This window comes from Crocodylus siamensis, chromosome 9 (assembly GCF_052110815.1).
Source record: "Crocodylus siamensis isolate JL-2025a chromosome 9, ASM5211081v1, whole genome shotgun sequence".
NCBI classification, from domain to species: Eukaryota; Metazoa; Chordata; order Crocodylia; family Crocodylidae; genus Crocodylus; species Crocodylus siamensis.
In genome coordinates this window covers 56,920,867-56,948,620 of record NC_143403.1, presented here as the reverse complement: position 1 = coordinate 56,948,620, position 27,754 = coordinate 56,920,867, and the positions used below count along the sequence as shown (strand labels likewise).

The 27,754-nt window shown below is 44.9% G+C and overlaps 3 protein-coding genes across 6 annotated transcripts in view; 1 reads left to right on the top strand and 2 right to left on the bottom strand.

Annotated features, from left to right (window-relative positions):
- Nucleotides 1-641: 641 nt before the first annotated feature.
- On the bottom strand, nucleotides 642-5,688 carry SNRPD3 (small nuclear ribonucleoprotein D3 polypeptide). 3 transcript variants are annotated; one of them, XM_090062895.1, is made up of 4 exons: nucleotides 5,533-5,688; nucleotides 5,093-5,244; nucleotides 4,141-4,333; nucleotides 642-1,181 (listed from the first exon to the last, which is right to left on the bottom strand). In XM_090062895.1, the coding sequence occupies exons 2-4, from the start codon at nucleotides 5,216-5,218 to the stop codon at nucleotides 1,120-1,122; spliced, it is 381 nt and encodes a 126-aa protein (XP_089919021.1). In that variant the 5' UTR covers nucleotides 5,219-5,244; nucleotides 5,533-5,688; the 3' UTR covers nucleotides 642-1,119. The 3 variants fall into 3 exon arrangements, with proteins under 3 accessions (XP_089919021.1, XP_089919018.1, XP_089919020.1); XM_090062892.1 differs by having other exon boundaries at nucleotides 5,423-5,572; XM_090062894.1 differs by having other exon boundaries at nucleotides 5,441-5,568.
- Nucleotides 5,689-5,867: 179 nt separating this feature from the next.
- On the top strand, nucleotides 5,868-17,923 carry GUCD1 (guanylyl cyclase domain containing 1). Of its 2 annotated transcripts, XM_090062891.1 has the most exons (7): nucleotides 5,875-6,075; nucleotides 7,043-7,191; nucleotides 8,042-8,126; nucleotides 9,654-9,819; nucleotides 10,594-10,685; nucleotides 12,627-12,868; nucleotides 14,716-17,923. In XM_090062891.1, exons 3-7 carry the CDS (start codon nucleotides 8,116-8,118, stop codon nucleotides 14,805-14,807), a joined length of 603 nt encoding a protein of 200 aa, XP_089919017.1. In that variant the 5' UTR covers nucleotides 5,875-6,075; nucleotides 7,043-7,191; nucleotides 8,042-8,115; the 3' UTR covers nucleotides 14,808-17,923. The 2 variants fall into 2 exon arrangements, with proteins under 2 accessions (XP_089919016.1, XP_089919017.1); XM_090062890.1 differs by lacking the exon at nucleotides 7,043-7,191 and having other exon boundaries at nucleotides 5,868-6,075.
- A 3,022-nt stretch (nucleotides 17,924-20,945) lies between these two features.
- The window catches only part of UPB1 (beta-ureidopropionase 1), a 30,634-nt gene continuing 23,825 nt past the window's right edge, over nucleotides 20,946-27,754 (bottom strand). The window contains exons 9-10 of the mRNA XM_090062563.1: nucleotides 25,610-25,764; nucleotides 20,946-22,984 (exon numbers count right to left, since the gene is read on the bottom strand). Of these exons, the coding sequence (XP_089918689.1) occupies nucleotides 22,901-22,984; nucleotides 25,610-25,764 (239 nt within the window). The 3' untranslated portion in view covers nucleotides 20,946-22,900. The remainder of the gene's footprint in view (nucleotides 22,985-25,609; nucleotides 25,765-27,754) is intronic.

Sequence of the window (27,754 nt, the reverse complement as noted above, 5' to 3'; positions counted from 1 at the left end):
TAGTATGAGGTCTCTCTTACAGTTATACAGGAAAGTGCATTTACGTGCACCTTTGGGAACCTACAAATATTTCTAGTATGGTTCTCTGAAAGCATAGCACCTTGCTGCTGAGGGGACCTGAAGACAGCAGATGGCCTCTCTCCCATTAAGAAAAGTTTACAAAAAGCCCCCTCACCCCATTCCCAACTCTCTGCCCTGAACAAAATGTGGGCAGCTTTACCCTCTAGTACTTAAAACAAAAGTGCTTTTCACAATAAAGGCAAAAGTTCTAACACATGCAGAACTGCACACGTGCCAGGATTCTCTCATTTGACTGCATTCTGTATTTGCAGAGTCCCAGGCTGAGACATTAAAGTGCTTAATGGAACCATTAAATTCCCTTAAATATTCTCTTTAAACCAAAACTACTGCTCTCATCTAGCTAATGATGTCTGAAGTCAGTTTTTCCTGGAGCCAGACTGTCCACGTGACAGGTCTGCCATGGTTAGAAACAGTGTTTTTGATATTGGTTCTTGAAAAGTGTTTTGGATAACAGCATTGGGCAAGCGCACACGGTCACAGATAAACCCTTAAATAACTCCATGGAACACTTAAATATACCCATATGAGGACAAATCAGGTTACTGAATACCAAGCTGCTCTGAGGTTTAAGGTGTTTATTAGCTTTGTCCAGAAAGGCATGCCAGGCTTCTAGAACCTGGAATCCAGAGGGGAAGTCCTTCTGGACTAGGGACTGCAAAAGAACTGCAGCAGAAACAGTGCAGAGTAAAACATTTTCATTCTTTTACAGTGGACAGCAACAGGATTCTGCAGGAAAGAGCATTTGAGACTTAAGACAGAATCTGTGAGAAAAATAAAACCAAGTTATGGAGACCTGTTTAAAAATGAAGCAGTTATTTCAGAATCCAGCACCACTGTGCAATACACTTGCCACTATAAAGCCATTTATTCAACAGCTGCATCCTGATACACAGACACATGCCTGTTTTGTCACAAACAGATTTATTTAATTTAATATAGTAGGGCCGGCCTGGTGCCACTAACAAATTAAAAAAAAAAAAAAAAGTTGTTTCCACAAATGCTAAAAGAAAACCCCCTAGAAGTCAGTCGAGCCCAAAGTTATCTTCGCTTCTGGAAAATATTGCCACGGCCCATACCACGACCTCTTCCTCTTGCAGCCACTGGAGAAAGAAAATAAAAGAATTGTATAGATCTGACACAGATTTCTGCGAGTCATCCTATCAAAATATATTTTATATGGGCTATGTATCATTTTTTTACTGAGCCTGATGCTGAATTAGCAGGATAGAAGTCAAGTCATTCAGAAAGTGACATACTGCTTTATAGTTTCCCATTTTTCCTTAGAAGTAGCTTTACACTGAGGACCAACATTTTCTTCAGATTAAGTGATGCATGCTATGCATCTGCTCCACTTCACCTCTGGACTAAAATTGAGAATACTCCAGAATAAGGAGAGAGAATATTTTACTTCAGCCATACTTAAAACAGGAGCACTGAGCACAATTCCAGGTACCCCCCCTCCATTCCCACTTATTCCTTGGATAATCTTTGCTTAAAAGTAAAATGCGAGCATCACAGATCACAAATATTTGCTCCTTTTCCACTATGTACAAATACCAATAATTTAGGAATACAAAGAACAAGCAAGATAGGAGAAAAATCTTGATTTTGTGGCTTGTAAGTACAAGCACCTGTAGACGTGTGTCATTTTAGTATTTAAATGAAGTTTTCCAATAGCAGAAATAGATTTGTTTCACAATGCCTAGAGAAGGATCACTGTGCAAAAGATTTAAGTGGTGTAAAGTACTGCCACACAATGTGTGCACACATTTGGGAAGTACAAAGATATCTATTTGGTGCCCTTCTACAACCAGGTCACCAAATACTTAGATGCACAGGTAGCAGTGGACATAGTCTTTCTGGACTTTCGGAAGGCCTTCGACATGGTCTCTCACCCCGTTCTCATTAAGAAACTGGGGGATGGTTGTGTCAACACCTACAGTCAAATGGGTCGCCAACTGGCTGGAAGGGCTGCACCCAGAGAGTGGTGGTGGACAGGTCATTTTCCATCTGGAGGGATGTGGGCAGTGGTCCTCAGGGCTCGGTCCTCGGGCCTGCACTGTTCAACATCTTCATCAGTGACTTGGACAAGGGGGTAAAAAGCACCCTGTTCAAATCTGCTGATGACACCAAGACATGGGGGGATGTGGGCATGTTAGAAGGAAGGAAAAGGCTACAATTGGACCTAGACAGGTTACAGGGGTGGATGGATGAGAATAGGATGGGATTCAACACTGACAAGTACAAGGTGATGCACCTGGGGAGGAAGAACCAGCAACATACCTACAGGCTAGGGAACTCCCTTCTTGTCAGTGCAGGGGCAGAAAAGGATCTTGGAGTCATCATTGATGCCAAGATAAATATGGGCAGGCACTGTGGGGATGCAGTCAGGAAGGCCAATCGCACCTTGTCATGCATCCACAGATGCATCTCAAGAAGGTCCAGGGAGGTGATCCTCCCCTTCTATGCGGCACTGGTCAGGCCGCAGCTGGAGTACTGTGTTTAGTTCTGGGCGCCACACTTCAAGAGGGATGTGGACAACATGGAGTGGGTCCAGGGGAGGGCCACTTGCATGATCAGGGGACAGTAGGGCAGGCCTACAAGATGAGGCTACGGGACCTGAACCTGTTCAGCCTCCACAAGAGAAGGCTGAGGGGGGATCTAGTGGCCTGTTACAAACTAGTCAGAGGGGACCAGCAGGCACTGGGGGAGTCCCTGTTCCCCTGAGCACTACCAGGAGTGACTAGATATAATGGTCACGGGCTGGCAGAGAGTAAATTGAGACTAGACATCAGGAGGTGCTACTTCACTGTCAGGGCAGCTAGGATCTGGAACCAACTTCCAAGCGAAGTGGTGCTGGCTCTTACCCTGGGGGTCTTTAAGACGAAGCTTAACAATCACCTTGCTGGGGTTGTTTGACCTCAGTACTCTTTCCTGCCATGGCAGGGGGTTGGACTCGATGATCTACTCAGGTCTCTTCCGACCCTACTAACTATGAAACTATACTGGACACCAGAACTGACTCTTTCCAAAGCGGTTTCAGAACCAATATTGGTATTTTAAAAGTTTTTTGTAGAGGTGCATCAATCCATTGGTCCGATATTGGATAGGCACTGATATAAAGAAAACTGAATGTAAATTGGAAGTTGGCTTGATGTGGCCAATAATTTGGCTGATAAATGCCTGGTCTGTGCACAGCTGCAGTGCAGCACACAGTCAGCGAGAAGCACAGACTGGCAGCTTGGAGAGCTGTGGGCAGCTGGTAAATCTGGGGTGGTGGAAGGTAGAAGAAGGGGCGTGGGGGTGCAGATCTGAGGTCCCTGTGGTGAGGGAGGAGTGAGGCTGGGGAAGAAGTGCCCAGCCAGGGCAAGGTGGACATGGGATGGAGCTGCAGCTTGTCTGGGGGGGGCATGGGGCAGCTCCTGCCACTGTGCGCTGCTTATCTGGGAGCTGCCGGTCCAGCATTTACCCAGTGGCTCCTACCACTCATCCAGGAGGGCGTGGGGACACACCACACATGCCACCCCCTTCCCAGACAAGTGGCGGATCAGTGGTGCAAGTTGCCAGGCGACTGCCAGACCAGCGGCTCCCGCACAAGCTGCAGCTCCATCCCACACCCTCCCTGGTTAGGCAGCACTTATCCCAGCCCCAGCCCCAGCCCCACTCCCTCCCTCACTGTGGGGTCACTGATCTGCTCCCCCTGGCCCCTTCCACCACAACAGGCTCAACAGCTGCCCGCAGCTCTCCAAGCTGCCAGGCTGCTATCAGAAGTCACAGTATCAGCAGATATGCCTCCTTAAAAATTGGCTATTGGCATTGGCCCCCAAAATCTCCATCAGTTTACCCCTAGGTTGTTTCTGGGGATTTTTTTTTTTTAAATGAAGCACTACAAAATTTATACTGACAAACTTAAGTTCAAACTACTCAACCATCTAACTTGCACCTCAGGCTGGCAACTAAACTCCTGCCAACATTTATATTTTAGTAATAAATCGATGCATCCATTTCACCATGTCAGTAAGTTATCAAAAAAGCTAAGGACCAACTAGAAGTACCTACCTTGGGCTTTGAGAATAGCTGCTTTGCCTCGTCCAGCCCCCGAACCCTGGTTTTTATTCTTCATGCTCTTTAACATAGGAGCGTTTTTCAACATGTCTGGCAAAATGAGGAACCGGATCTTGCTACCCCTAATGTACACCTGCTCCAGCTGTGCCACTCGCCCATCTCTGTATGTCACCGTGATATTGGACATCTGGAAGACAAAAGCTACTCAATACCTCTAACAGTGAGCTTTACCTCCAGAATTCAGATGTGGAATATTTAAATATTCTTCTTTCCTCCTGCACGTGTCAAACTGGGCATTTTAAGTCACCTACACACTCCTCATCTATTCACAGTATCCCAGAGGAGGGAAGACTGTCCACGTGGGGGCTTAAGCCTTAACACTTAGAGTAACTGCAACACATCCTGTTCTTTAAAGCAACCAAATCAGAGACTTCAGGCTAATGTGACTAACCACCTCCACATGGGCTGCTTTACATAAAAGCATTTGTTTTCATGCTTTGTTACTTCCATCAGCCGAGGAAATACTTTGCTCAGTGTAAACATTCAGCCTCAAGTCAGCCACAGTGAAACCCCAGCCTGATTTGACAGACTTTTCAAAAAAAGGGCAATTAGAAAATAAGCTATTAGAGGGAAAAGCTTTGTGTGGGTGTGTGGGGGGGGGGATCTCTTTTGGGGAAGGAAGGAAGAACTCAAGCTGGCTGATGATATGAGAAGCTGTGATCACCAACATCACTGTACTCAGACCTGGTAAAAGAGTAAGTGGCTATATATGGTAGAAGCAGAAGTGGCCTCAGAGGCAGGCCAAGATGGGCAGCTCCCCGCTTTCTGCTTCAGCACGGTAGTGCTTTACCAACCCTGAGCCCATCTCTCAGGCAAGCGCCTAAGGCAGAGTAGGGGCCTCACCCCATTTTGCCTCAGACTAGGGGCCACCCCCGGGCCAACCTACCTGGCAGTTCATGTTGTCCTCGGCCTCGATGAGCTTGCCCCGATACACCTCCCCCGTATTGGTCTCGCACGTCACGATATGGCCCTCGGCCTCATGCAGCACCTTGATGGGCACCCCGATCGACATTTCTCCGGCGACAGCACAGCCCTACCCTGCGGGAGGGAAGAACAAGACAAGGCGAGGGGGAGGAGGGGGTAGTCAGCGCCTCCCGCGGGCTCTGCCCGGGGTCAAGCCACGGCAGAATGCGCCTCGACGCGCTCTGGGAAAACTAATACGCCGCCCCTACAAGACACCGACCTCAACTAAGCCCCGACCCCAGCCACCACCCACCGTCAGCGAGAAGCTCACAGCATGCGGCCCACAGCAGCACTGTAATGGTCCCTCGCGCTTCCCGCCCTGCCCCGCGCGCCGGAACCGGAAGTCTGGCGTCCCGCTCTAACCCGCGGCGCCCCGACTTTATGGTTGAACAGCGACGCGCCACTCGGGTGTCCCCGAGTTGAGGGGCCGGCGGGACGTGGTGGCCAAAGAGAAGGTTCCGCCCGCGTCCTGGTCTCCGCCTTCCTCCCGCCGAGTGGCGACAGGGCGCCTCCGCCCACGCACGCGATGTCCCCCCGCACCCTCCCCCAGCGGCAGCGCGCTCCACCCGGCCCTGGGCGCTTGCACGGGAGCCCCCTCATGCCCCCTCTCCCTGGGGGGGCGCAGGGAGAAGCCCCCTCGGCGCCCGCCTGGGGCCCCCGACCTGTCCCAGTGCAGCGGGGCACGCACGGTCCCACTCCCGCCCCTCTCCCTCTCTCCCACCCACCCCCAGCCCCGCCCCGCCCCGCCCCGCCCGGCAGCAGCGCCGGGGCGCGCAGAAGGCGGCGGCATGAGGGGCCCCCCACAGCCCGGCGCGGCCCCCGGCCACTGAGGCGGTGCCATGAAGAGCCCCCGGGAGGCCGGGCCGCCGCCCGCCGAGCCGCAGCCGGGGCCGGGGCCGCCTGCAGGTCAGTGCGTGCTGCCCGCGGGGATGAGGCAGCGGCTACAGGCGGCACCCCGCGCTGTCCGGCCCTGGGAGGCCTCCAACGCCGCGGGCCCCGGTGGGGGGTGAGGATTTGTGTCCGCAGCCTGCACCGCCTCCGGCCTTGCTGCCGGCCGGCCCCGCCCGGGCTCGGGGACGCGGGCAGGAGGCTCCCGGCATCCATCCAGGAGACTCGGCCAAACCTCGGGCTTCACTTGTTGCTGCCCCGCGCTGCTGCAGGGCCGAGGCTTGTCCGCTGCCCCAGGGTCTGAGGCCAGTGCAGCCCTCCCCCCAGGTCCCTCCTGTCGGGCAGGGGCAGAAAGCGGGTGCTGACGGGGAGGGTGGCCTGGGTCTGATGTCCCCGCTGTGCCTCTCCCACTTGTAGCCTACAGCATTTGCGGTTGAGGCAGCTCTGATTCACAGCCGCCAGCCCCTGCTCCCGCGCTCAATAGCGACTGCTGCCCCTTCCCTCCAAGGGCGCGTTGTCCCCTGGCGCTTTCCGAGCCGGGCTCAGCTGGGCTTGCACAGCACGGGGGGATGGGGCGCTCCACCCTGCGAGAGAGAGAGCTTCCTTCTGTTCATTTTAAACTGATTACCGACTCATTTTAGTTTGTGACAAATGATTCATACCTTCCCACGTGAGAAAATGCCTGGGATTAATACTTCCTTTAGCATAACGAGTCCGAGCGCTCTGATCTGTGCTGGCCAGGCAGATTAACAGGAGAGAACGCCAGTTTTCAGAGACGCGGGAGGATGGCTTAAAACAGCAGGATGCACAGGAATTTTGGAAGGAGCCCCCAAAATCCATGTTTGCTTGTTCCTGTTGCATGCCAGCTGGGACATCCCTTCAGTGGAAAGTTGCCGCAAGTTAGAAGGACGATATTGAAAAGCTGATGTTGATCACAACTAGCTTGTATGACGTTGAACGCGTCTTGTTCTTGTCTTTGCATCAGAAGACTTGTGAAGACTCGATTCACGTGGTGTTAACACAGCTTCCTCAAGTCATCTTACTTCAAGTGGGAAGGTTCTTGAGGACACAAGGCCCTTGACCATCAAACCTGTTTGGGCTGAAACTGACTCTGGATACTTTAAAACTTCTGAGGTAGTGGATCAGGAAGTGAGGTTGCAACTGTTTCATCATCACCCTTGACAGTAGAAAGCTGTCATAATTTCTCCTGTTGGGGAGGGGCAGACATCCTTGCAGTTTATTTTATGGCTGCACTGTATTTCAACCCAACAGTCTGAAGCTTTCTTATAGGGATTTTTTTTCTGTTTTACTTGGCGCTGTTGTTGTGAGCTCATAATGCAGAAGGCCAAGAAGAGTCATTTCCAAGAGTTGATTTTCAATGCAAAATCATTTGAATAAACAGTAATACACTGGGTGTGTCACCGACAAGATCTGCATCTGTAGGGAAGGCTTCAAGATCTTTTCCTGTGGAGCTTTGTTGCTTATGTTTATACTACAGTCTTGATTAGCATTTCCTCTGGCTTGACCTGCTGCATTTGCCTGATGAATACTCTTGCTGTTTGGGTGCATTCTTTGACATGTAGAGGGTTTCCAGAGTCACAACATCTGTAAAAAAGAGAATGTTTTGAACATACCACAATAAGAGATGAAAATCTGTGGTTCCCCTGGTCTGCTGGAACTCAAACAGAGGCCCTGACCAGGGATTTCACCAACCAGAAAAATGGATAGGAGGTGTGAGGAAGGTGCAGAATTGTCAGCAAAGAGGGAGTGCCAGGTTAAAACCACACCTTAGTTTTACTTCTTGCTAAATGGACTTCTTTAGAAACACTTATTTTCCTGTCAGCTAGTTGCTTCTCAGCCTCATTTTTTTAAAGTGCCCCAGTACAGCATAGAGAGCTGGCAAAAGAACTAGTGCATGGAAGGATATACCCACCTGGGCTTATTTATTTATGTTCTTAATATTAATGTATTGTTTTTGCTACAGTTGACTACATCCAGTTGAAAGTGCCAGTTATTCAGCAGCTGTACCACTGGGACTGTGGGTTAGCCTGCTCCAGGATGGTTCTGCAGTAAGTAATTGTTCTGGGTTGAAGGGGTGGGTTTGGGCACAGGGTGGGGAAAGTATTACTCATACTGCCACACACTTTCATATATCAGGACTCAGTGCTAAGGGCTGAAGTTGGTAGAGGTAGCTGGCTGTGACCTAGCCTCCCAACTCCATCCAAGCATATTTTCCCCATACCCTTCCAAGAATGATGGCTGCCTGACTAGGCACAGCACCAGCTCTCTAGCAGGAGGAAAAGGAAAACAAAGCTGAAAGATTTAAGTAACTAACCATGTGTTCTGATAGATGCAAAATAGTTGATTAAGAACTCTGCTGATCAGCATGTTTAACCTGCTAGAATGTTTTCCCTGCAGAGTAGCATGGTTTACTTTACATAATTATATCCAGCCTCCTTGCTGGGACAGTTACTTGGCACAGCAGTTCACTTAGTGTCTTTTCTGTACTTTTTCAAATAACTAGGAGTTTTAGCCCATATTAATAGACATTAGTATCTTGCCATTCTCCAGTAGGGTATCTGCTCTGCCAAGTAAACGTTTAACATTCCAGAGATTCCTTGAGTTTCAAGACTATGCTCTGTGTTGCCCGGTTTGTAACGTGCTAGCTTCCTGCTGAACTCGTCTTTCCTTCCACAGAGGAACATGAGCTTAGGTGCAGGAGAGTGAAATACCTATTTAGATGTCCACTTAGTAGCTATGAAGCAGAAGATTTTCATTTCTCTCCATCCCTTCTGCCAAGACGTTAGTCCGTGTGCTGGTAATTTCCCATCTTGACTACTGTAACCTCTGCCTCTCCTTCCCCTTTCACCTCTTTTCCTCTCCTCCCCATTTACAACTGAGCTTCTAAAATTGTATCTTCTTACCCTGCTAATGTGACCTTGTTTCCTCCCCTCCCTGAATGCTTCCAGCTTCTCCTTTTTTCTGTACAAGTTCAGTTGTTTCTCATTTACAAAGCTTTCTATAACTGTGCCTGAATAAATCCCTGGTCTCTTGCACCCTTTTCCACTTCAGTTAGAGTGCCTCCCAACTGGTTCTTTTCTTTCCCTTGTGACCTTCTTCGTACAAGCCTCAATGCTTGAGATACATAAATATTTACAAAGTTTCTTTCCTCTTCCTCCAAAAAAATTATTTTAAAATCCAACTATTTCTTGAAGCAACCCAGCTCTAGTTCCCACCCCTGTTGTGCTTACTTTATATTGTACGTGTGTTCTTGGACTGTAAACTCTTCAGGATAAGACCTTGTTATTTGTTTAATAGAGTTTACCTAGTGTGCAGTATTCTGTACACCTTTAGCACCGTACAATAATCAAGACAGTAATAAATTTCAAAGAGAAACAGTCATGTGTAATAAAACCAGTGAAGTCCTCCCTGCCTTGCCTTTTCCCTCATTTGAAATTTGTGAGGCATTTGTGCATTATATTGTGATCAATTCTCAACCAAACCCTATTGTTTCAGGTTTTCCTTTCTATGATGCTAAGAGGCTGAAACAGACACATTTTGCTAATACCTGCTTCCCCTTCCTCCCAATATCTCAGGTACATGAATCATTTGGATGACGATGAGTTTCAGAAGGCCATCCGGGAACTTCGATTGACAAAAAGCATCTGGACCATTGATCTGGCCTACCTAATGCGGCACTTTGGCGTGAAGCATCGGTTCTGCACACAGACGCTTGGAGTGGACAAGGGCTATAAAAACCAGGTTGGCATCCTCATTTACTGGGAAGGAGCCAGTGCTTTTAATAACAGTTCATCAGGGTCATGCTGGTGGAGACATACTATGTTGTTACAGTTCCCACAATTCTGTAAAAAGAGTTTGTCTACTATCACACAGTCCATGAAACCATTCCAGAGCTGAGGCTAGGACACAGTCCCAGAACTTCTCCATCTTCAATTCCAAAATATGCTTGTGAAAAAGATAGTATGAATTTAGTGTTCATGAAAGGTTCCAGCCTATCTGACAGCCTTGGAGACTGAAGCCCTCTATTTATCCACAGAACAGGTACAGCCTGGGCAGTGGCAGTGCTAGCCTCCACAACTCTTCCCCCACCAACGTGCCTCAACCCTGACCTGGAGGAACCACCTCTAGAGGTGAGAGGGGAATTCAGTCTCCATGTCCATGCAATCCTTGGCCTTTGTTGAGACTGCCAACAAGGGGGCTAAATAGTGCCAAGAGTTGTGATGGCTTTTCTGATGTTGACTTGCCTGCCCAGTAGGAACCACTGTGAGACTACCAGACTCATCTCACATAGGCAGCTGAATAGCCATCAGATAGAAATTACATCTTACATACCTGGCCTGAATTTGAACTGATGACCTACAGCAGATTCTCACCCAGGGATGTAGAGAAGGAAAAATTCTTATCCCTTTAGCAATCTTTTGCCCCATGCCATGCTAACAGGGTCTTTTAAACTGTAGATTAACTGAGGATGAGTTTAATTCTGGCAAATGTTCATCAAGTCTCTTCTTTCCTCAGTCATTCTACAGGAAGCACTTTGACACGGAAGAGAACCGGGTGAACCAGCTGTTCGCACAAGCCAAAGCCTGCAAGGTGCTGGTGGAGAAATCGTAAGCATGTTGGTTCATTTGTTTTTCCCTGGGAGGTCCGATTCTCTTCTCACTGCTGTGACTACAGTCAGTTACTTTTGACTTATACTGGTGCAAATCAGATTAAAATCAGGCCCTACCTCTCTTCTGCTCTTTCCTTTGAGATGGAGGCAGAGGACAAACGATGAGATGACTGGGAAAAGGAGGAGAAAAATGTAGGGCCATGAAAGGGAAGGAAGAGTGTTCTGGAATCACTAATGGGACACTTATTTATTAGGTTCCTCATCTGGTCTTCAATTAAGGCTACCCAGTGAAGAATACCACTCAGTATTCTAACTGGCTGTTCTCAAATAACTTTGCTATCCATAAGAAAGAGAACATTGTGTGATGTGAAACCCATTGCTTCTAGAACTATATTAATGCTGCCTAGATGGAGAAACAAGCAAAAGGCAGCTTAATTGGAAACCCTATAAATGTTGCCAAATAGCTTCAATCTTAAGACTGTTCTATATTATATAGCCCTGTTTCCATCAGACGATGGAACCTCCATGAAAGCACTTGCAAATGTGGGAGAAGAAAAGCACTGCAATTTACTTAAAGCCTTGTAATTACTTGTGAGATATTGCAAAGGAAAAAATGAGTAGAAACCACATGAGCATCTAAACAGAAGTCAGGAGTTGCACCCCCTCCAGCAAGGCTGAATTTAGCTCTCTCTTGTTGTTTACTGAACGGATGAGTAAGAAGCAAGGAAAGGTGGCATTTGTAACTTGAAATTGTGACCTTATTGTATTTATATGCTTTTTCAGTGTGCATTTACCATACTTATTAACTAATTTATCAAGTTTGTGTGCCTGTTGCTATTCATCTAGTGCTACACCTAGGAAGAAGGGAGCAGCAAAATGTTGAGTCATCTCTAGCATACAAATAAAGCTCCAGCTTTTGGCTTGCATTAGAGTTGGGGAAGGCTGTACAAGCATCTGTGTAACACTGGGAACATTTAAATGGCACATCAATTCAGCAAGGCCTTGCACATGGCCTGAACATCTGGATGTGATCCAAGAGTCAGGCTGAGAATAAGCATACCATCTGTCTGTATCCCTGAGGGAAGGGTTTCAGCTAAAACAAGCAAAATTACTGGTTGGCCATGAGCAGATTTCCCCCTCTAATACCAGGCATCATGAAGTATTAGTAAAATAATCCTGGCGTGGACAAACAGTCCAGACTTGTAACTGAAGAAGCTGTATGTTCCTACTTGGCAGATGCAGCTTAGGGTGCAGAGATGAAGATGACTACACAGTTACAAGATCCCTAGATCCTCAGCTGGTAAAAACTTGATTCTTCAGAGAGAAGCTGCAACTAGAGTTTAGGGTAGATGGGAGGGGTTCAGTACCAGTCAAGAGCAGCCTTGACTTTCCTATAACTTCTGTAGCTTCTCAGGTGTTGAATGATTTACTCACCACCTCACAAACACGCTGCTTCTGAGCACCAGTTGTACTCTTAGCTTCCATTTAAATCAGTGCAGTTAAAACAGTTCTGCACTTCATTGGCAGCGATAGGATGATGACGTTTGAATGAGACCATGTTGGTCCTCAGATGTAGCCGAGTCCTTGTTTGAAGTTCAGCAACACATTTTGTACTTGAGTCCTATAAATAGGGACCTACCTAATCACGGCAGAAATTCGGGGCGCAGCAGCACCTTTTAATCTTGCTCTTTTTGCCGTGTGCCCCCCTTCTCCCCTCCCCCTTACTGCTGAGTGGCCGAGAGGCAAAAAGAGCAAGATTAAAGTTGTTGTACTGTGAACTTCCACCACGATTTAGGAAGGTCCCTACCATTAATCATACCACCAACTAACCAAGATGGCGACTGTCCACTTTCACCTGCTTGATAAAGTTAGTCCAACAAATACAGATGCCTTTTCTGGCTGTGCTTGTGAATGTGGGTGTCTGAATTTCTCTCTGCAGCACGGTGACTGTCCAGGATATACAGAAGCACCTGTCCCAAGGTCATGTAGCCATTGTTTTGGTGAATGCAGTCCTGTTACTGTGTGAACTTTGTTCGAGCCCTGTCAAATATTGCTGCTTCCTTCCCATTGGCCAGAAGTGCTTCTGCAGGAATCCTGACTACCAGGGCCATTTTATTGTTTTGTGTGGCTACAACAAAGCCTCAGGGAGTATCTACTACAACAACCCTGCCTATGCTGACCGTGAGTAGTAACAAAATCTTGCTTCATTCTGGGTGCTTCATTCTCTTCTTTCTAGAACAGGGGCAGGCAATTATTTTGGGCAGAGGGCTGCTTACCCAGTTTTGGCAAGCTGTTGAGGGCTGCATGGTTAGCCTCGCCCCTTGGCAGGTACCCTGGTCACCATCATGGGACCAGTGTCCCAGGCCCAACACCAGTGGGCCCCAAAGTGGGGTGCTAGCTGGCAGGGGTCTGTGGAGCCGGGCTGGGCTGCCCCAGCAGGGAGTGGGGAGCTGGCCCGGCTCCATGGAGCCCCTGCTGGTCGGGACCCTGTACCCCTGCTGGCGCTGGCCCCAGGACACACTGGTGCAGGCCCTGTGCTCCTGATGACTCCCTGCCCACTCACTCCCAGTGCCCCTAAGCCCTGTGGTACAGGCTGGGGGGCACCGTGCAGCCCTGACCCCCTGCTCACCAGCAGGTCATGAGCTGGTGCGGAGCTCAGGGGAAAGCAGCCCTTGCCCCACCCGTGACTGATGCTTCCTGCTGCAGCTGCACACAGCCTGTGTGGGGCTGTCCTGAGCAGGCCCAGGCGGGCTGTGAGCAGCTGCAGCACAGGGCTCCAGCTACGGGGCTGCTTTTCCTCCCCGGTATCAGCCCCAGCTTGTAACCTGCCCCCACAGCCAGTCTAGGCTCCGTGCTGGCTCTGGGCTCGCCCATTGGGCTGTGCTGTGGCAGCAGCAGCTGCGGTGCCCCCGCTTGCCATGCTGGGCAGCACAGAGGTGGCAGTGGCAAATGCTGCCCAGTGCAGCAAGTGGGGAGGTTGCAGCTGTAGCTGTCACATGCAGCCCCGACAGGTGAGACCGGAGCTGGCATAGGGCCCAGGCTGGCTGCCTGGGCAGGTTACAAGTTGGTGGTGAGCCCGGGGGCAGAAAAGCAGCCCAGAGCCAGCCCTGTGGCTGGCACCCCATGCTGCAGCCATTCACGGCCCACCTGGGGCTGCCTGTGCCTGTTCAGGACAACCCCGCATGGACTGTGAGTGGCTGCAGTAGGGAGCGCCAGCATTGGGGTGGGGGAAGGGCTGCTTTTCCTTGCACTCAGCTTTTGCCCGGGCTCCTTCCTTTCCCTCCTGCTCCCACCTTACCTGAGTTTCTGGCACCAGTTTAGCCACATGGTCCCAGGCCAGAAGCCCCTGCTGGGGCTTCCGGCTGGGCAGGCCCTGCTGCTGCAGGAGCCTGCCAGGCTTCCCCTGGGTCCTACTGCGCCTGGCTCCTGTCATTTTTTACTGGAACCAAAGGCAGATAAATGTTAATTTTCGAAGTTTTTTAGGGGCCCCATGGGCCAGATAGAATGACCTCATGGGCCGGATCTGGTCCACAGGCCGTATTTTGCCCGCCCCCGTTCTAGAACATGCATAAAGTAGAACTGAGAGTATCCAGGATAACAGGAGTCAGAATCAGGCAGCAACGTCATGAGGTTTAAAATGGCTGCTGCTGTGTTCAATGATTTCAAACTACTTTCTGTGTTGCAAGTACACTTTTCAATAGGCTCTTGTGTGGTCCCATCACCATTGCATTTCACAAGCTTTGAGTATTAAGAAGGATATGGTTTGGCAAAGCAAAACTATGTATGTTGTTCTGCAGCTAAAACCATAAGCAATATGGTGTTTTAAGTCTATATGGCCCCCTTGCAACCATCACTGAACCACGCATTTGCTTTGACCTGCTACTGGAAGTAAAGCCCAAGAGATATTTCAGAGTGATCTACTGGTAGTTCAGTTTTCCTGGTGCAGGTTTCCCAAAGCCAAGCTAAGCACTTGTGAGCAAATTCTTCCCCAAGCTGAGTCTGACTAACAATTTGCTCTTGCCCCACAGGAACATGCAGCACCAGTATCAGTAACTTTGAGGAAGCCAGGACAAGTTATGGGACAGATGAGGATATTCTCTTCATCTACATGGACAGCTGACATCCAAGTCTGGTACTTCCTGTCATTCACGGTGCAGTCTGCCCAGTGGCTGCATAGCAGCTGGCTGCTTGTCTCAGGACTCTCACTGCACAGACTTTGCTCCTGCATTGCAGTGGGATCTTAAATAAGGGATGCTTTATAGACATTCGTAGAACTATATTGCAGTGCTATCTTCATCTTTTTATTCCTGATGAAATATTTGATGTTGCAAGATATATATATATTATATACACTTTTACATTTTAACATTGCACATTTGACAGCATTATAAAATGCAGTCCCACCAGTCAGGCTTTCTGTCAGCTGCCTGTTTCTGAATTAAGCATACAAAATAAGATACACCAAGTGCATGAACTAAATCATCATTTGGGAGTTTAAGCACAGGCTTTACTAAAGAGAATGAGAGGTAGAAGGAGAGCAAATACCTGTTTCACTCTGGTTTGCCTTCAGAACTGCAAGACCTGATCTTCATCTGACACTGAGATAGCTGTGAGCCAGTCAGATGTAGTAAAGAAAAAAAAATGATTAATGTAGCCAACAGATTTTTTTTCTTGAAGTAAGAAAATGACTTGTCAGCTTATGATCCAACAATGGTAGAATCTTTTTAGTTCTGTTGCATTATGAGAATGAAATGTATTTACTGTAGCCCACTTCCTCTATAAACTCAGCTGGACTGCCCTCACCACCTGCACTTCTGGGCTGAGTTTGCAGTATGATCTTCTCTTCAGTAGATATACAGTTCTTCCCATGAAGGGCTACAGGATACTGTTTCCCAGCACTAAGCACTTGAAGCATTATTTTACCTAACTTGCTACACTGGATGAGTTAAACTCCTCCAGAATATCTTGCCCAGAGTCCTATTACCCCAGTACACTGAATAATGACATTTTATTTGGGTCTAGGGATTTTTGAGTCTCTTAACAGACCTGAGAACACCTTTCCTCCCATGATGCCATCCACACATGCAATTTTCTCCAGTATTCGGAGAGGGAAAAGTCTGTACACATTTTAAACTGATTAAGCAAATGCAGTAAGTAACCTCTGACACACTAAGGGGTTTATGGTATGCGTGCACAGAGACAACAGACTTTGCCAAAAGGCTGCATTGTAACTTGAGGCCAAATTTTGCTGTTGAGATTCAGCAGGGGACCTCCCACAAGTAGGTGCAAGAAGTGCAGACTTCTCTTGGTTGAAATCAAAAAGACATTAGGACAGGAATTCAGACTTTCTACCTCTGTGCTTTGAATTAAGCAGCAGTAGTTTCACTCCATTATGGTATTTTAAGCTAAACTATAAGAGTTAGGGGGCCGCACATGGACTGCTACAACATATTTATTTGTAGTCAGTTATGTGAGCAGCTCTGTGCAGTACAGAAAATAGCTACCAAGTTCACAAGTTTACCTGTAGAAGTCCTGGAAATACTGACTCCTAGTCTTGCCACTTTACATTCAGTTCTGAATTTTGTTCACAACAATCTAAATGTGCTTCATTAGATGACCTTTAGTGTGTAGAGCCAGCTAGACAGTGGCAACCACTTCTGGCCCAAAATGTGACCTCCCATAAAATGGTAACAACTGATCAGAACTGCCCGCCTAATTCCAAAGATTTTTTTTTTTTTGTAAAGAAAAATTATTACCAATGCTGTGGGGTGTGTTATAATTTTGCATCCAGACAACCAACAGAGTGTACGCTTCTTATAAACGCTGTCTTTTTTAAAGCTGTTCTGGAGAACTTAATTGAGCAGAATAGTACAGCATTATTCTCTGCAGATAAAAACACTGAAGAGGGATTCAGTGTTTTATCACATGATAACAGACAAAAGTTGTAAGGAAAAAATATCTATGATCAGTTGGTTTGCAAACACTACAGAGTGCCAGTGAAGTACCTGTAATGTGTGCGCTCAGTATAATCTTGAGTGCCTCCTCCTTACAAAGTTTGGAATATAGGTACAGAGGAGTAAATACAGCTGCTTTTCAGTGTAAAACAATGAGCAGTGAGTAGGTGCTATGAGGAAACCATGCATTTGAACTCCCATTTCTTTGAGACTGGAATGTATTGAGGCACTTGCTGCATGTAACCAGGAATTAGGATGCAGATGTGGGAGGGGGGAACAGAATAGAGGCATCAGTGCCATTGTTAGGACTTAGTGCAGTGGTCCTGGGGCCAAAACCAGAAACAGGTATTGCCTTATTTCTACAAACTAAACCACCATGTGGCCACTCACAGAATTTTGTGGCCAAGTCCACCTGTATGATGTCTAAGTTAGGAAGATCTTATTAGCTATATTACTAATTAACCTATCTGTAAACTAATTACAGGTTCATACAATACCTCTCTAATCCGTACTTTCTCCAGTCAGGTAACTCATTCAACCTCATCAAATCACCATGGAATTTATTTTCTAAAAAAGATCTTTTAAGCCCAATGAAAACAGTTATTACAGAAAAGAGTAATATCTTTCACCAAGCAGCCAGTCTGAACTGGACTCCACTGGTTTTGCTATTCAGATGCAGAACCATGCATTAAACCATGGGAGGGAAGCCTTAGATTGTACATGAATCACTAGAGGCAAAACTGAATCTTGTTTCATTGTGAAAGTACCTAGTATAAGTGGGTTTGAAAAATAAGTGTGGGTGTAACTATTTTTACTGCTGTTGTATTAAGTGTTTGGGTATCTGGACTTCAAACAGTTCAACAGAACGTAACGATTTAAAAAAATGAGTTGATCAAGTGTCAAAGGGAAAAAACATGGGACACCCATGGCAATAGAATCTCCTACAAGTCAAGTGAAAGACTGATGTGGGAAATGAAAACAAAAGAGAGGCAGAAGCCATGTGAAGACAGTTAATACAGAGTATTTGCAGGGATTAAAATTTTAGGTTAAAAAAGAGATTGGGCAAAAATTCAGAATGTCAAAATTCTCTTAACACTACCTAATTTTTTTCTGTTTGAAGTTTGTTTGCTCTGAGAATGTTTGTCTAATACTTTTTTATCCTCACTATCCACAGCAAAAAAGGGATATTTTACATGCAGAGATATTTTATACATAAATATATTTTTGTTTGTAATTGAACCATACACAATAAAGGTTTAAAGTCACTGATAACAGTATGGAATACTGTAACAGTTGTTTGTCATGAGTTTGTTATGGGGAAAAGTGTCTCAAGATCTTTAAAGGAAGTGTTATGTATTAAACTAGAAAATAAACAACTGTAATTGCCATTTTTGAACTCTTATGAGTTAAATCTTTACTTCAGCTGTTAAAGCACCATCATTAGAATTTAGGTTGGTTTCCTGCCACTTTTCCCAGACAAAATTGACCATTTAAAATTGGAGATATAATAATGGAACATGTGAAACACTTAGAGCTTGCAATCTGCATGCAGCTATAGGCATTCCTCACAACAACTGAGTATCCATTGTGGGAGGGGTTTATACAAGGGATAAGCTAATCCAACAGTTTCTCTGCACTGTAGGTATAAAGGTGGGAGTGTTGCAACTGAAAAATGTAGCTGCTGTGTGCAACTCCATCTCTCAAAACAATAGACTTTTGGAGGTTATATAAAAGCCTGTCTCTCTAGCAGTACTGTAGAGTAACAGAGACATCTTCAAAGGCACTATGCTAGCCATGTCTGTATGGTGTGGGGTAATAGATGTGTTAAACATGCATCTCTGATCAGTGTCTTTGCAATGGTTTCCTTGATTTGTATGTACATATCTTTAATGGGATTACTACGGAGATCTTGTCCACACTACTCATTCCCTAGTAAGCAGTCGTAACTTCTTTGGCAGGTCATTACCTGGTTCTAGATAGGCTGTATTAAATAGTTTATAATTAAAACAACACAAAGAATAAAGTTTAAGATATCGTTTGCCTTTGTGGAAGCTGGAGGAGTTGCGGGGGTGGGAGAAGGGATTTAGGGTGTGTTAGAAAGCGGGGATAAAAACAAAACAAAAAGTTTAAAATTGCCAAAAATCCCCCAAACTTATTCTTAAAAGACAGAATTTAAACACTGATACTGGGAAAAAGCATTGACTAAATCAGGTAAAAACTACAAACACAAAGACCGTGTCCACTCAAGCATGGAAGATTGTTTCCCCCGGGGACAACTAGCAGCAGGGCATCTTGTACCACTGTTACTTGTCCCTGGGGAATGCCTGTGCCATGTGCCCTCTGGCACACGGCAGGTTACCCTGGGGGTGGAGGGGTGGGGGCCAGCACTAGGCTGGCCCCAGCAGCCTTACTTGGGGGCCTCCTGGGGCTGCAGCAACAGCAATCCTGCTGCTTGGAGCCTAGTCAGCAGCTGGAATATGGCTGCAGTAGACCAGTAGACCAGGCTCCAGTTTTGGGTGGAGTGCACTGTCCCATGCATGCGTCACCCTGCTTTTTTTTCTTTTCCTTTGTGTGGTTTTTGTGCCCCTCCCCATCACTGTCTTGCAGCATAGAAAACACCTGAATGTGTAGTATGTGGTGTTGCAGACGCGTCTGTGGCACCACAGACCGCACCGCTGCACTTGTCTGGACACAGCCACAGTGTCTACACGTTATTAATGCAAAACAGTAAACTGGTGTTTATTGCACCAGAGTTTATCATTCCCAGGTGTGCTATTTGAACATGGGCTTAGGACTGCAACACATTGAGCTGGGCGAGAGCAGCCCTAGCTGGAAGGCAGCCCGGAGGTCAGCTTACCAGCCTGGGGCTGCTCCTGCCTAGCTCAACATGCTGTGGAGGGGCTGGCTTGGGCACGAGGGTGCTCCAGTTTGGTGCTAGCCAGCAGGCAGCCACTGCACTGAAGCACCCACACTGCACACACAGCCAGCCACACCGGCATCTACACATGCAGTAAAAAAACTCTGCAGCAAGATAGTACTTGTAAGTACTTGTGTATTTACAAGTGCTATCCTGCTGTGGATTTAATTAGTTTACTGCAGCCTAACTGACATGCATGGGTGGATATGAGACGTTTACTGCAGAGCTAATTAGTCTACTCCACAGCAAACGTTTTGTGTAGACATGCCAAAAACAATTCAACAGATAGCAAGCAGCCTGCTATTCTTGTGATGTCTAATCAGCTTACATTTTAAGCTATAAATGTTAAGGGTCTTAATAATATTGAATGGAGGAAGGTGCTCTAGGCCAAAGCTGAATTACCAGAATTTTGCTTCATCTAAGAAACCCACTTACACAGTAAACACATAAAAGGCAAGTGGTTCCTTTCCTCCCCCACCTCAGTATATGTCCAGGTAAATTGAAAAAAAAGAGGAGTTGCAATTAGCACAGTAAAACATAAACCTTCTCAGCTACAGGAAAAATACATGGATAAGGAAGGTAGCTTTATACTTACTAAGGGTACTACTAGTGACAGAATGTTAACTTTAGGGGGCATCTGTGCACTTAATCAGGACTGGATGTCTTTCCAGGTTTAGAAAGACATCTCATACTTCAGAAAATATTAAAAAGACAGATGATGTATTGGGAGCAGACTATAACTATTATGGACCCAAAAGTAGTTATGTCTGACAGAAGAAGTATAACGAAAGATAGAAAATAAGTCACTGCACTAAAAGTATTAGTAGATAATCATGAACTTTTTTCCTTTTTTTAAAAACTCAAATTTACAAGGTAGGCCATTTTTAGAAGAAACAGTTTTCTAAAAAAAGTGCATTTTATTTTCAACGGATTATAGTAAGGTTCTTGGAGTCAAGTGAAAAAAAAAGGCTAAATCTGCACCTGGAACTTGTACAGTCAAAAAGAGACAAGAAAGAATAGGAGAAAACATTTATTTTTAAAGAGAAACAGTCTTGCTGCTTAAACTTTTCTAAATGACTAGAGTTCCTCTGAGTTCTTTTCCCTCAGTTGTTTGGATTAAGTATCTAAAGTGAGTGTGGGGAAAGGAGACAAGTAAATATATCCAAGCAAGACACTAAGTTATCAAAATATTACTTTTTTTCCCTCTATTGAACCCCTCCCACATCATACAGTCTTTTCCCTGCATGCAATACTGAATCAATGCTATCACCATTTCTTGTACACACACACGTCACAATATCTACATTTCTAGTACAGCAGTCAAAGGGTTTAAGTTTGGAAACCTTTAATCTTTACTACAGGAAGAAAACAACCACACACTATGAAACTGTTTGAAAAATCATTTTACTTAGCAGAGTTTTGAGCCCTGCTATTTAAAAATTGGATACAGGAAAGTAAGATGACAAAATCCTGAGATTTCTGCCAATCTACAACAGTATTACCCAGTTATAAAATACCATTTGAAATCACTGAACATAATGCAGATCCCTTTGGTTTAGCCACAGTTTAAAACGCTCTCTTAATGCAAACTGACCTTTGTGGCAAATCTAATCAAAGCTGTGCAAGTCACAATAGTTTTATGAATGTTAGATAAGGCCCTAACAGAACATGCAATGTTTACTTCTGCTTGACTGAAGTTTTAAATTGTAAAGCATTAAGATGCAAACAGACATTAAGGGCTAGAACCTGAATTTAGTTATACCAGTAGCAATCTAAAATGATGACATGGATTTCACTGGAGTTGCTCTAGCTTTAATGCAACAATGGACCAAAATATTGTCCTCAACCTGGAAAAACTACAGTAATCCATGGTGATCCTGCCATTGCTAAAATTATTTCCTCACACTGTTTACTTGTCTGAAGCATTCCAAAAAGGGCATTTCCACTGAGAAGAAAAGTCTACTCTTTGCTTCTGCCATCAGAAATCCAGTTAAACAATATCTCTTTTTCTTAATTTTTACCTGCTCTAAGTCCTTGTAGAAAGGCTTGTTAATTGTTACCAGAGCCAGATAGTTTTCTCTAAGCCATGCCACAGGACACAAAATCTTTTAAAAAGGGATGCCAAAACTTAGGCTCCTAGGTCCTTATTTGGGCACTTAATGATTTGGCAACCTAATTTTAGATACTGGGTTTTAAATGTTTTGACCCCTTCCATACTCTCTCCCTCCCCTCCTTGGCCCGTAAGTCTAGGGACAGGACATCCAATATCTTAAGCCAATAAACACAGACATAACAATTCTCCAAGGAGTCAGAGGGTAGAACACTGTCTCCCTGGCAAGATAAATCATCCAAAGGGGACATGCCTATAATATGAAATATGTAAGCAGTTTGGCAATAGGACAATAAAAAGTTATCACAGAAAGCAAAGGGAGAAGTAGAGAAATAAGATCTAGTCCAATCCTAAATAGCTTCTCCTTTTCAGAACTGCAAGAGCAACATATGCAGCCATTATTCTTCTGAATCATTTGACTGATTCAACATCCAGCCTATGACTGACTGAAAAAGGGTTTTTTTTAAATTATGGGAAGAAGAGACTATTGATATCAGAAGACCCCATGCAGAGAGTCTATAACATTTTTATCTCAGTATGATGAGTGTTATAGAGAAAGTCCTCCACCAACTACACTAGCATTTTCTGAGAGCCACATAGTATCTCACCTATATACTATTTCACCAACACGCACTTTAACATATGCTGCAGAACTTAAATCTGAGCCAGGCATACTTCTCATTCAGCTCTCTAAGTATTTGTTCTTCACTTTGCAGCATAATAAGTTACCTATAACTCTGACTTATACAGGTAGAATCTCATTGCAACAAACTCCATTTCAATTAAAATTCCAGGACAATGAAAATATTTCCAAACCCAGCCAATGGCTCATAGTAAATAGCGCCAAGTGAATCATATTTAAACAAAATCCATTACTACAAAAGAGTCATTACAACAGACACCCTTTCCAGTCCTTGTATGCATAACAGTCCTCTGTTAAACAGAATGGACACTTGTCCTGTGACAAAATTGAACAGACAAATGTAATTTGCAAGTCTCAGATCATATCTGTGTACAGTATTCCTCATTTGGAGTAGTCTCTATTATAACATTTCAGTGCACCCTTTGAAGCATGTCATAATGAGATCCCACCTGTAGCGTGGTAACTTCTTGACTGAACATCATTACAACTGCCTGTATCAGATTTCAGTTTCAGTAACAAGACTTTGGCTGACAACCTTAGCTACATCCCTTTTGTATTTTTAGGGAAGATGTTACTGTCACTAACATGGTTACTCTCTAATGATGTTGGGTGTAAAATCTGGCTGGACTGCTTTGGCAAGTTCCTCCGCATACATTTCGTATCTACCCGTCATCTGGAAAAAAAAGCAGTTTTAGCTTCTTAAAACAGCTTGCAATTAGCACAGCAATTCCTAAAATACAGTTCACAGCTAGGTGGGCTGCAAAGAAATTCAATGACTGCAGATGGGTTCAGCCTACAAGTTAAACTGAGAGGCCTCACAAGCTGACCAGAAGCTGGGCTGTGAGCTCAGGAATGGGCTAACAGCCCATACAAGTTTGGGAAGTCTTGCATTCCCGGGTCTTGCTTCACCTCATCACAAGCAAGGACCACTACAAATGATGAACAGAAAATAGCCATTAATGCTGCTTTTCTGGGCAGAGAAATAACAGGCTTTTAAAAACAGTAAGATCTTAATTCACCTGATCTGTACACTTAACTAGCACTCTGATACAAAGACTACTGCACAGCTACAGAGTCCACTGCCCACTGCAAAAGCTAATGTATTTAATGTACTTAACGTTACAGTCACTGCTTCATGTACAGCAACTCTCCTAGCTCTGTGTGTTCAGTCGTATCTTCTGATTACTGATAAAAATAAGAGCTCTCAGCTGTTTATTTCTCTTACCACATAGACCCAGTGCAGGTAAAGGAGGAGCTGTGTTCCCTCCTTTTTTGTGCATCTATTTAATTTGAACTAGGGCAATCAAATTGCAGGGGTGGTTGAAGGCTTTCAACTATTACCCCAGTAACAGCTGAGGGACTCCACTGCCCTTGGTGACTTTACATGGGTGTCACTGAGGGCATTTGTGCTGTAGAACCTTTATTCACATAGGAACTTTTATAGCTTTGATGATGGTATTGTGGTCACCTGGTGATAAGGCACAGTAGGGTAAGAACTCAGTTTGATTTTCAGATTCCAGGCATTTAGAAAGAATAATTTTTATACTGAAAATGAGTCCATTTGATATGGAAATCATTGCACACACATATAGACAGATCCCACGATATTCCTGTCACAGCAAGTGTCTGTCTAGCCATTATGCTTTTGACCAAATCTTTCTGAATATGACTCAATATAGTACCACCTTTCAGAGCATACAAACAGTCTGAAATATTGGTCCTGACAGGAGTCAACTGCTCCCTCTCTTGTCTGAATGAATAATGAAATGCAAGTAGGGCAATTTTTAAATTATTTTCCTTCTGATAATATTAGTGGAAGCATTTAGTTGGATGTAGTGGCAGATTCCAGAACAGATCATGCATCTACTTGCTGTTAAGGACTGTCTAGGATGGGGAACAAATTCATGTCCACCAGAAGTGTTAAAAATCACCTGTCCTGCTCACAGATGGGAAAGTGTTGCCATGACAAAAATCTCAGCTCTCTCATGGATGCCAAAAATATTAGCTGCCCCCTTCCTCCACCCTCTTGGATGGCAAATGCCCTTGTTATATGCTACTCAGCTATTAAAACTTCCTACATCCCTGTTTCCATTGTCAACACTAAATTGATGCATGCTGCAAATGCAAGACTTGGGGGTAGCATAAAATAAACTGAATCCAATACAAACATAGTACCTAGGATATTGTATGGATTATTTAACTCATTTTCTTATTTATAGTAATAACTACCTTTTCATCTGAATGCATATTTGTGCTATTACAGGGCCAGGCCTCATGTACTCCCTGACACACTAGACACATGTTGTACAGAAAGGACCCCTGATTTTAATAGTACTGCAAAAGTTGGCACCAGCATCCCACAGAAAACAGCGCTCCTTTGCACAGTATATAGCTCCAAAGCATCAAAAGAACTCAACTGTTACAAGCATAAGCAATGAGCAGAATGTGATGGCTCAAAGCTGGATATAATTCTGTATAGGAAAAGATGTACAATTCTCTGTTGCCCTAACTTCCTGTTTGTTCATAGCTACCAAAATCCAGTTCCTGAGATGAAACTGGTTGTACAATATGTTTGTGCAGGCTTATGAATCAATGTAAAAATCTTTCAGTTTTTCCCCCAAGTTGAAATCAGAGTACCTTTTTCTGAACAGTGAATGCTGCAGCCTACAGGATCCAGCACTGTTGTATATTATGATATATGAAAAGATAAGTATTGCTTTCTGTGATGTCACAGCCAGCATTTACCATTTCTTTTCTTGGAAGTAAACGCTGAACACTGAAGTAAAATATCTCTGAAGCACTCAGGCAGGGAGAACCAGGGTATAAAGGTTACTACCCAGGGGGTTTGTCATCCTGGTTGCCAGGAGTCAAAGTGCAGGCTGTGTTTGGGGGTGACTGGAAAGTCTGGTGTTCCAGATCTCTAGCAGTTCTAAGGTTTAGAACTCAGGGCCTGTCTACAAAAGATACTTTAGAGGGTGAATCTAAATCAACAAAAGCTGAGAATTTAAAACAAACGTTTTAAGATCACAGTAAATCTATGCGTGGGTCCTCTTACGGAGACCTGAAGGAGCCTATGTTTGGTTTAGTTTCATTCAGCAGTTTTTTAATTTTATATTTTTAAATTAAAAGATATAAGCGATGAATGGAGGTAGTTATCCAGGGCTTCAGACTGTCTGTAGACTCTGGAAGTCAGCACTGTATCAGTTAACAATCTGGGTATCTTCAGTCTGTTCCAAATGAAGCTAGCACACTGTCCCAGGGACCAGGTCAGGCTTCTTTACAGAATATAAAGACTCACCTTAAAATTCCATTTGTCACTGACTTGCCTGCAAAGGTTTAGATCCATCTCGGCAACCAAAAGCCCATCCTGCGTGCGGGACAGTCCAGGAGTTCTACTGCCATCTGGGGCAGCCACGTAACTCGAGCCATAGAAATAACCCAAGTCATGGTGTGCTTAACAACAATAACAATATTAATAACAATTATAACCACAACAGATCAATCCATAATGTCACATGCTTCACAAGTTCCTTTCCCAAACTGCCCCAGGACTGCTTCTCTTGGTTCCTACCCAGCTGGGCTCTTGTTAAAGCTAGGTATTGTCTAACTCAACAAGCCACTGTGAGGCCATAGGATAAAATTCTCTCTCTGACCTTTAGAGATGTCCTAGTACAGAGGACAGTTTCCATGTGTGCCATACTTAGGTAGGAATCCACCTAACTTGTGAGTTTTACATAACATGTTATTTTGTTTGCTATTCTTTAAGAGTCTTTGCATTTGAACAGAAACTTAGTGTGATTTGACACATGCTCGGGGGGGGCGGAAGGGGTACACGTTAATTAACACATTCCAGCAGACTTGATTGAGTCTGCTCCAATATGTTATAATTCAAATGCATAGGAGCAGGCATCGGACACATGTATAGGTGCCCTAAATTAGCATCGCCTCTCATTTATCCCACAATTAAGTAAATGCAGGTGGCAACTTCACAATCTTTTTCAAAGCCACCAATAAAGCATGCAGCTTTAGGTCTCCAATGCAGGATAAAAAAGTTAGCCACATGCATCAGACACGTCTGCAGTTCTGGACTGTTCATTGAAAAACATATACTGCTGGCCTCCCTGGTACAGCTGCTGCAAAACTTAAACTCCTATGTCTGGCTAAGACAAGGACCTAGTAGAAGTGGGCTGGTTAGGGCTAAGGCTTAGACCCAGGCCAGATAAGCCAAAGATGCTGATAGCTGCTCTGGAGTTTGAGATGTTGCTGAAACTGATTTCATGACAAAACAGGTTCAGAGTCTCAAGCTACTCTGGATTTGTGACTACATTACTTGATGACCTGGCAGAGTATGAGTTGATCTGGCTTTCAGAATTCATCTCTTTTGTTTTCATGCCCACAATGAGTGCAAGTGATTTATTATGTTTTTTTTTTCTTTTTTCTCTTAGATTTCATATACTGCTAGTGCTTGTCTTTTCCTGTGATATTCCCTGGAGCCAACATTTAAAATGATATAGAAGTAAAGAATTTAAGAAAACTAGCTGAGTACTTTTCAGTTTGCTCTAGTGAAAGTGCCTCTGAAGTCCGTCTTCACCACAATTAGCTCAGGCTCTTACCCCTTCTGCCCACACATAAAACCCCTTCAACCTCACTCAGGCCTAAGGGTGTCTGTGCTAACTGGTTTGGCTGGGGGTTATGAGTTAAGCCCTTGACTGTTATTTTAACCCAAACTATTAACCCACCTCTTTTGCTGGGAGGGTTCAGGCTAGATCATTGAGTGTTCACAGTTCTCAACCGCCTTCCTATAATGCATCTTATGTTCTTAGGACACACAATTTCTCCCAAAATGCATTGGGAAAGAAACAGAGTATCTCAGCCTACTGCAATCATAGGGAACCATGGAGGGTGCCTCTAGAAGTCTTAAGAACACTCACCAAATCAGAGTAACCCTGATTTGGCTTTGCACTCGCACCCAGGTACAAATCACTTGAGTTAAATGTGCAGGGCAGACATACCCCTAACGTCTAGCTTTCCACCCATGAACTATTTGTAGAGAAAGCATTACACCAGGAGCAATAAGACCACATTTCTGACATTAGGATTGTTACACAGCTGCATAAGCTAGGTGTCCATAGTCAACTGCCACAAAAAATGGGAAAAAAAGTATAAAGGCAGTAAAATAAAGGAGTGCAGTAAGATAGGACATCTTTACACCTGCTCCAGGGTGGAGTGCTCTGAGAGCTGCACTAATTAAAGTGCCCATACCATCACAAATCCAATGCCCCACACTTCAAAATGGTGGCAGGGGAGCTTTAACTAAATGGTGGCAGGGACACTGAAAACACGTGATGTGGAGACTGCAAATTAGCACGCTCCAGCAGATTCAATTAATCAAGTCTGCTCCAACATGTACTAATTAGCATGGCTGTGCAAAACTCTGGTCACT

Bases quoted from the DNA above. Each gene is read 5' to 3' on its own strand.
- SNRPD3 (XM_090062895.1), bottom strand. From the start codon at position 5,218: ATGTCGATCGGGGTGCCCATCAAGGTGCTGCATGAGGCCGAGGGCCAT. The intron at 4,334-5,092 runs GTAGGTTGGCCC...TTTGTCTTCCAG, and splicing joins AGGACAACATGAACTGCCAG to ATGTCCAATATCACGGTGAC. The intron at 1,182-4,140 runs GTAGGTACTTCT...TTCTTTCTCCAG, and splicing joins AGCTATTCTCAAAGCCCAAG to TGGCTGCAAGAGGAAGAGGT.
- GUCD1 (XM_090062890.1), top strand. From the start codon at position 6,009: ATGAAGAGCCCCCGGGAGGCCGGGCCGCCGCCCGCCGAGCCGCAGCCG. The intron at 10,686-12,626 runs GTAAGCATGTTG...TTCTCTCTGCAG, and splicing joins AAGGTGCTGGTGGAGAAATC to CACGGTGACTGTCCAGGATA. The intron at 12,869-14,715 runs GTGAGTAGTAAC...CTTGCCCCACAG, and splicing joins CAACCCTGCCTATGCTGACC to GAACATGCAGCACCAGTATC.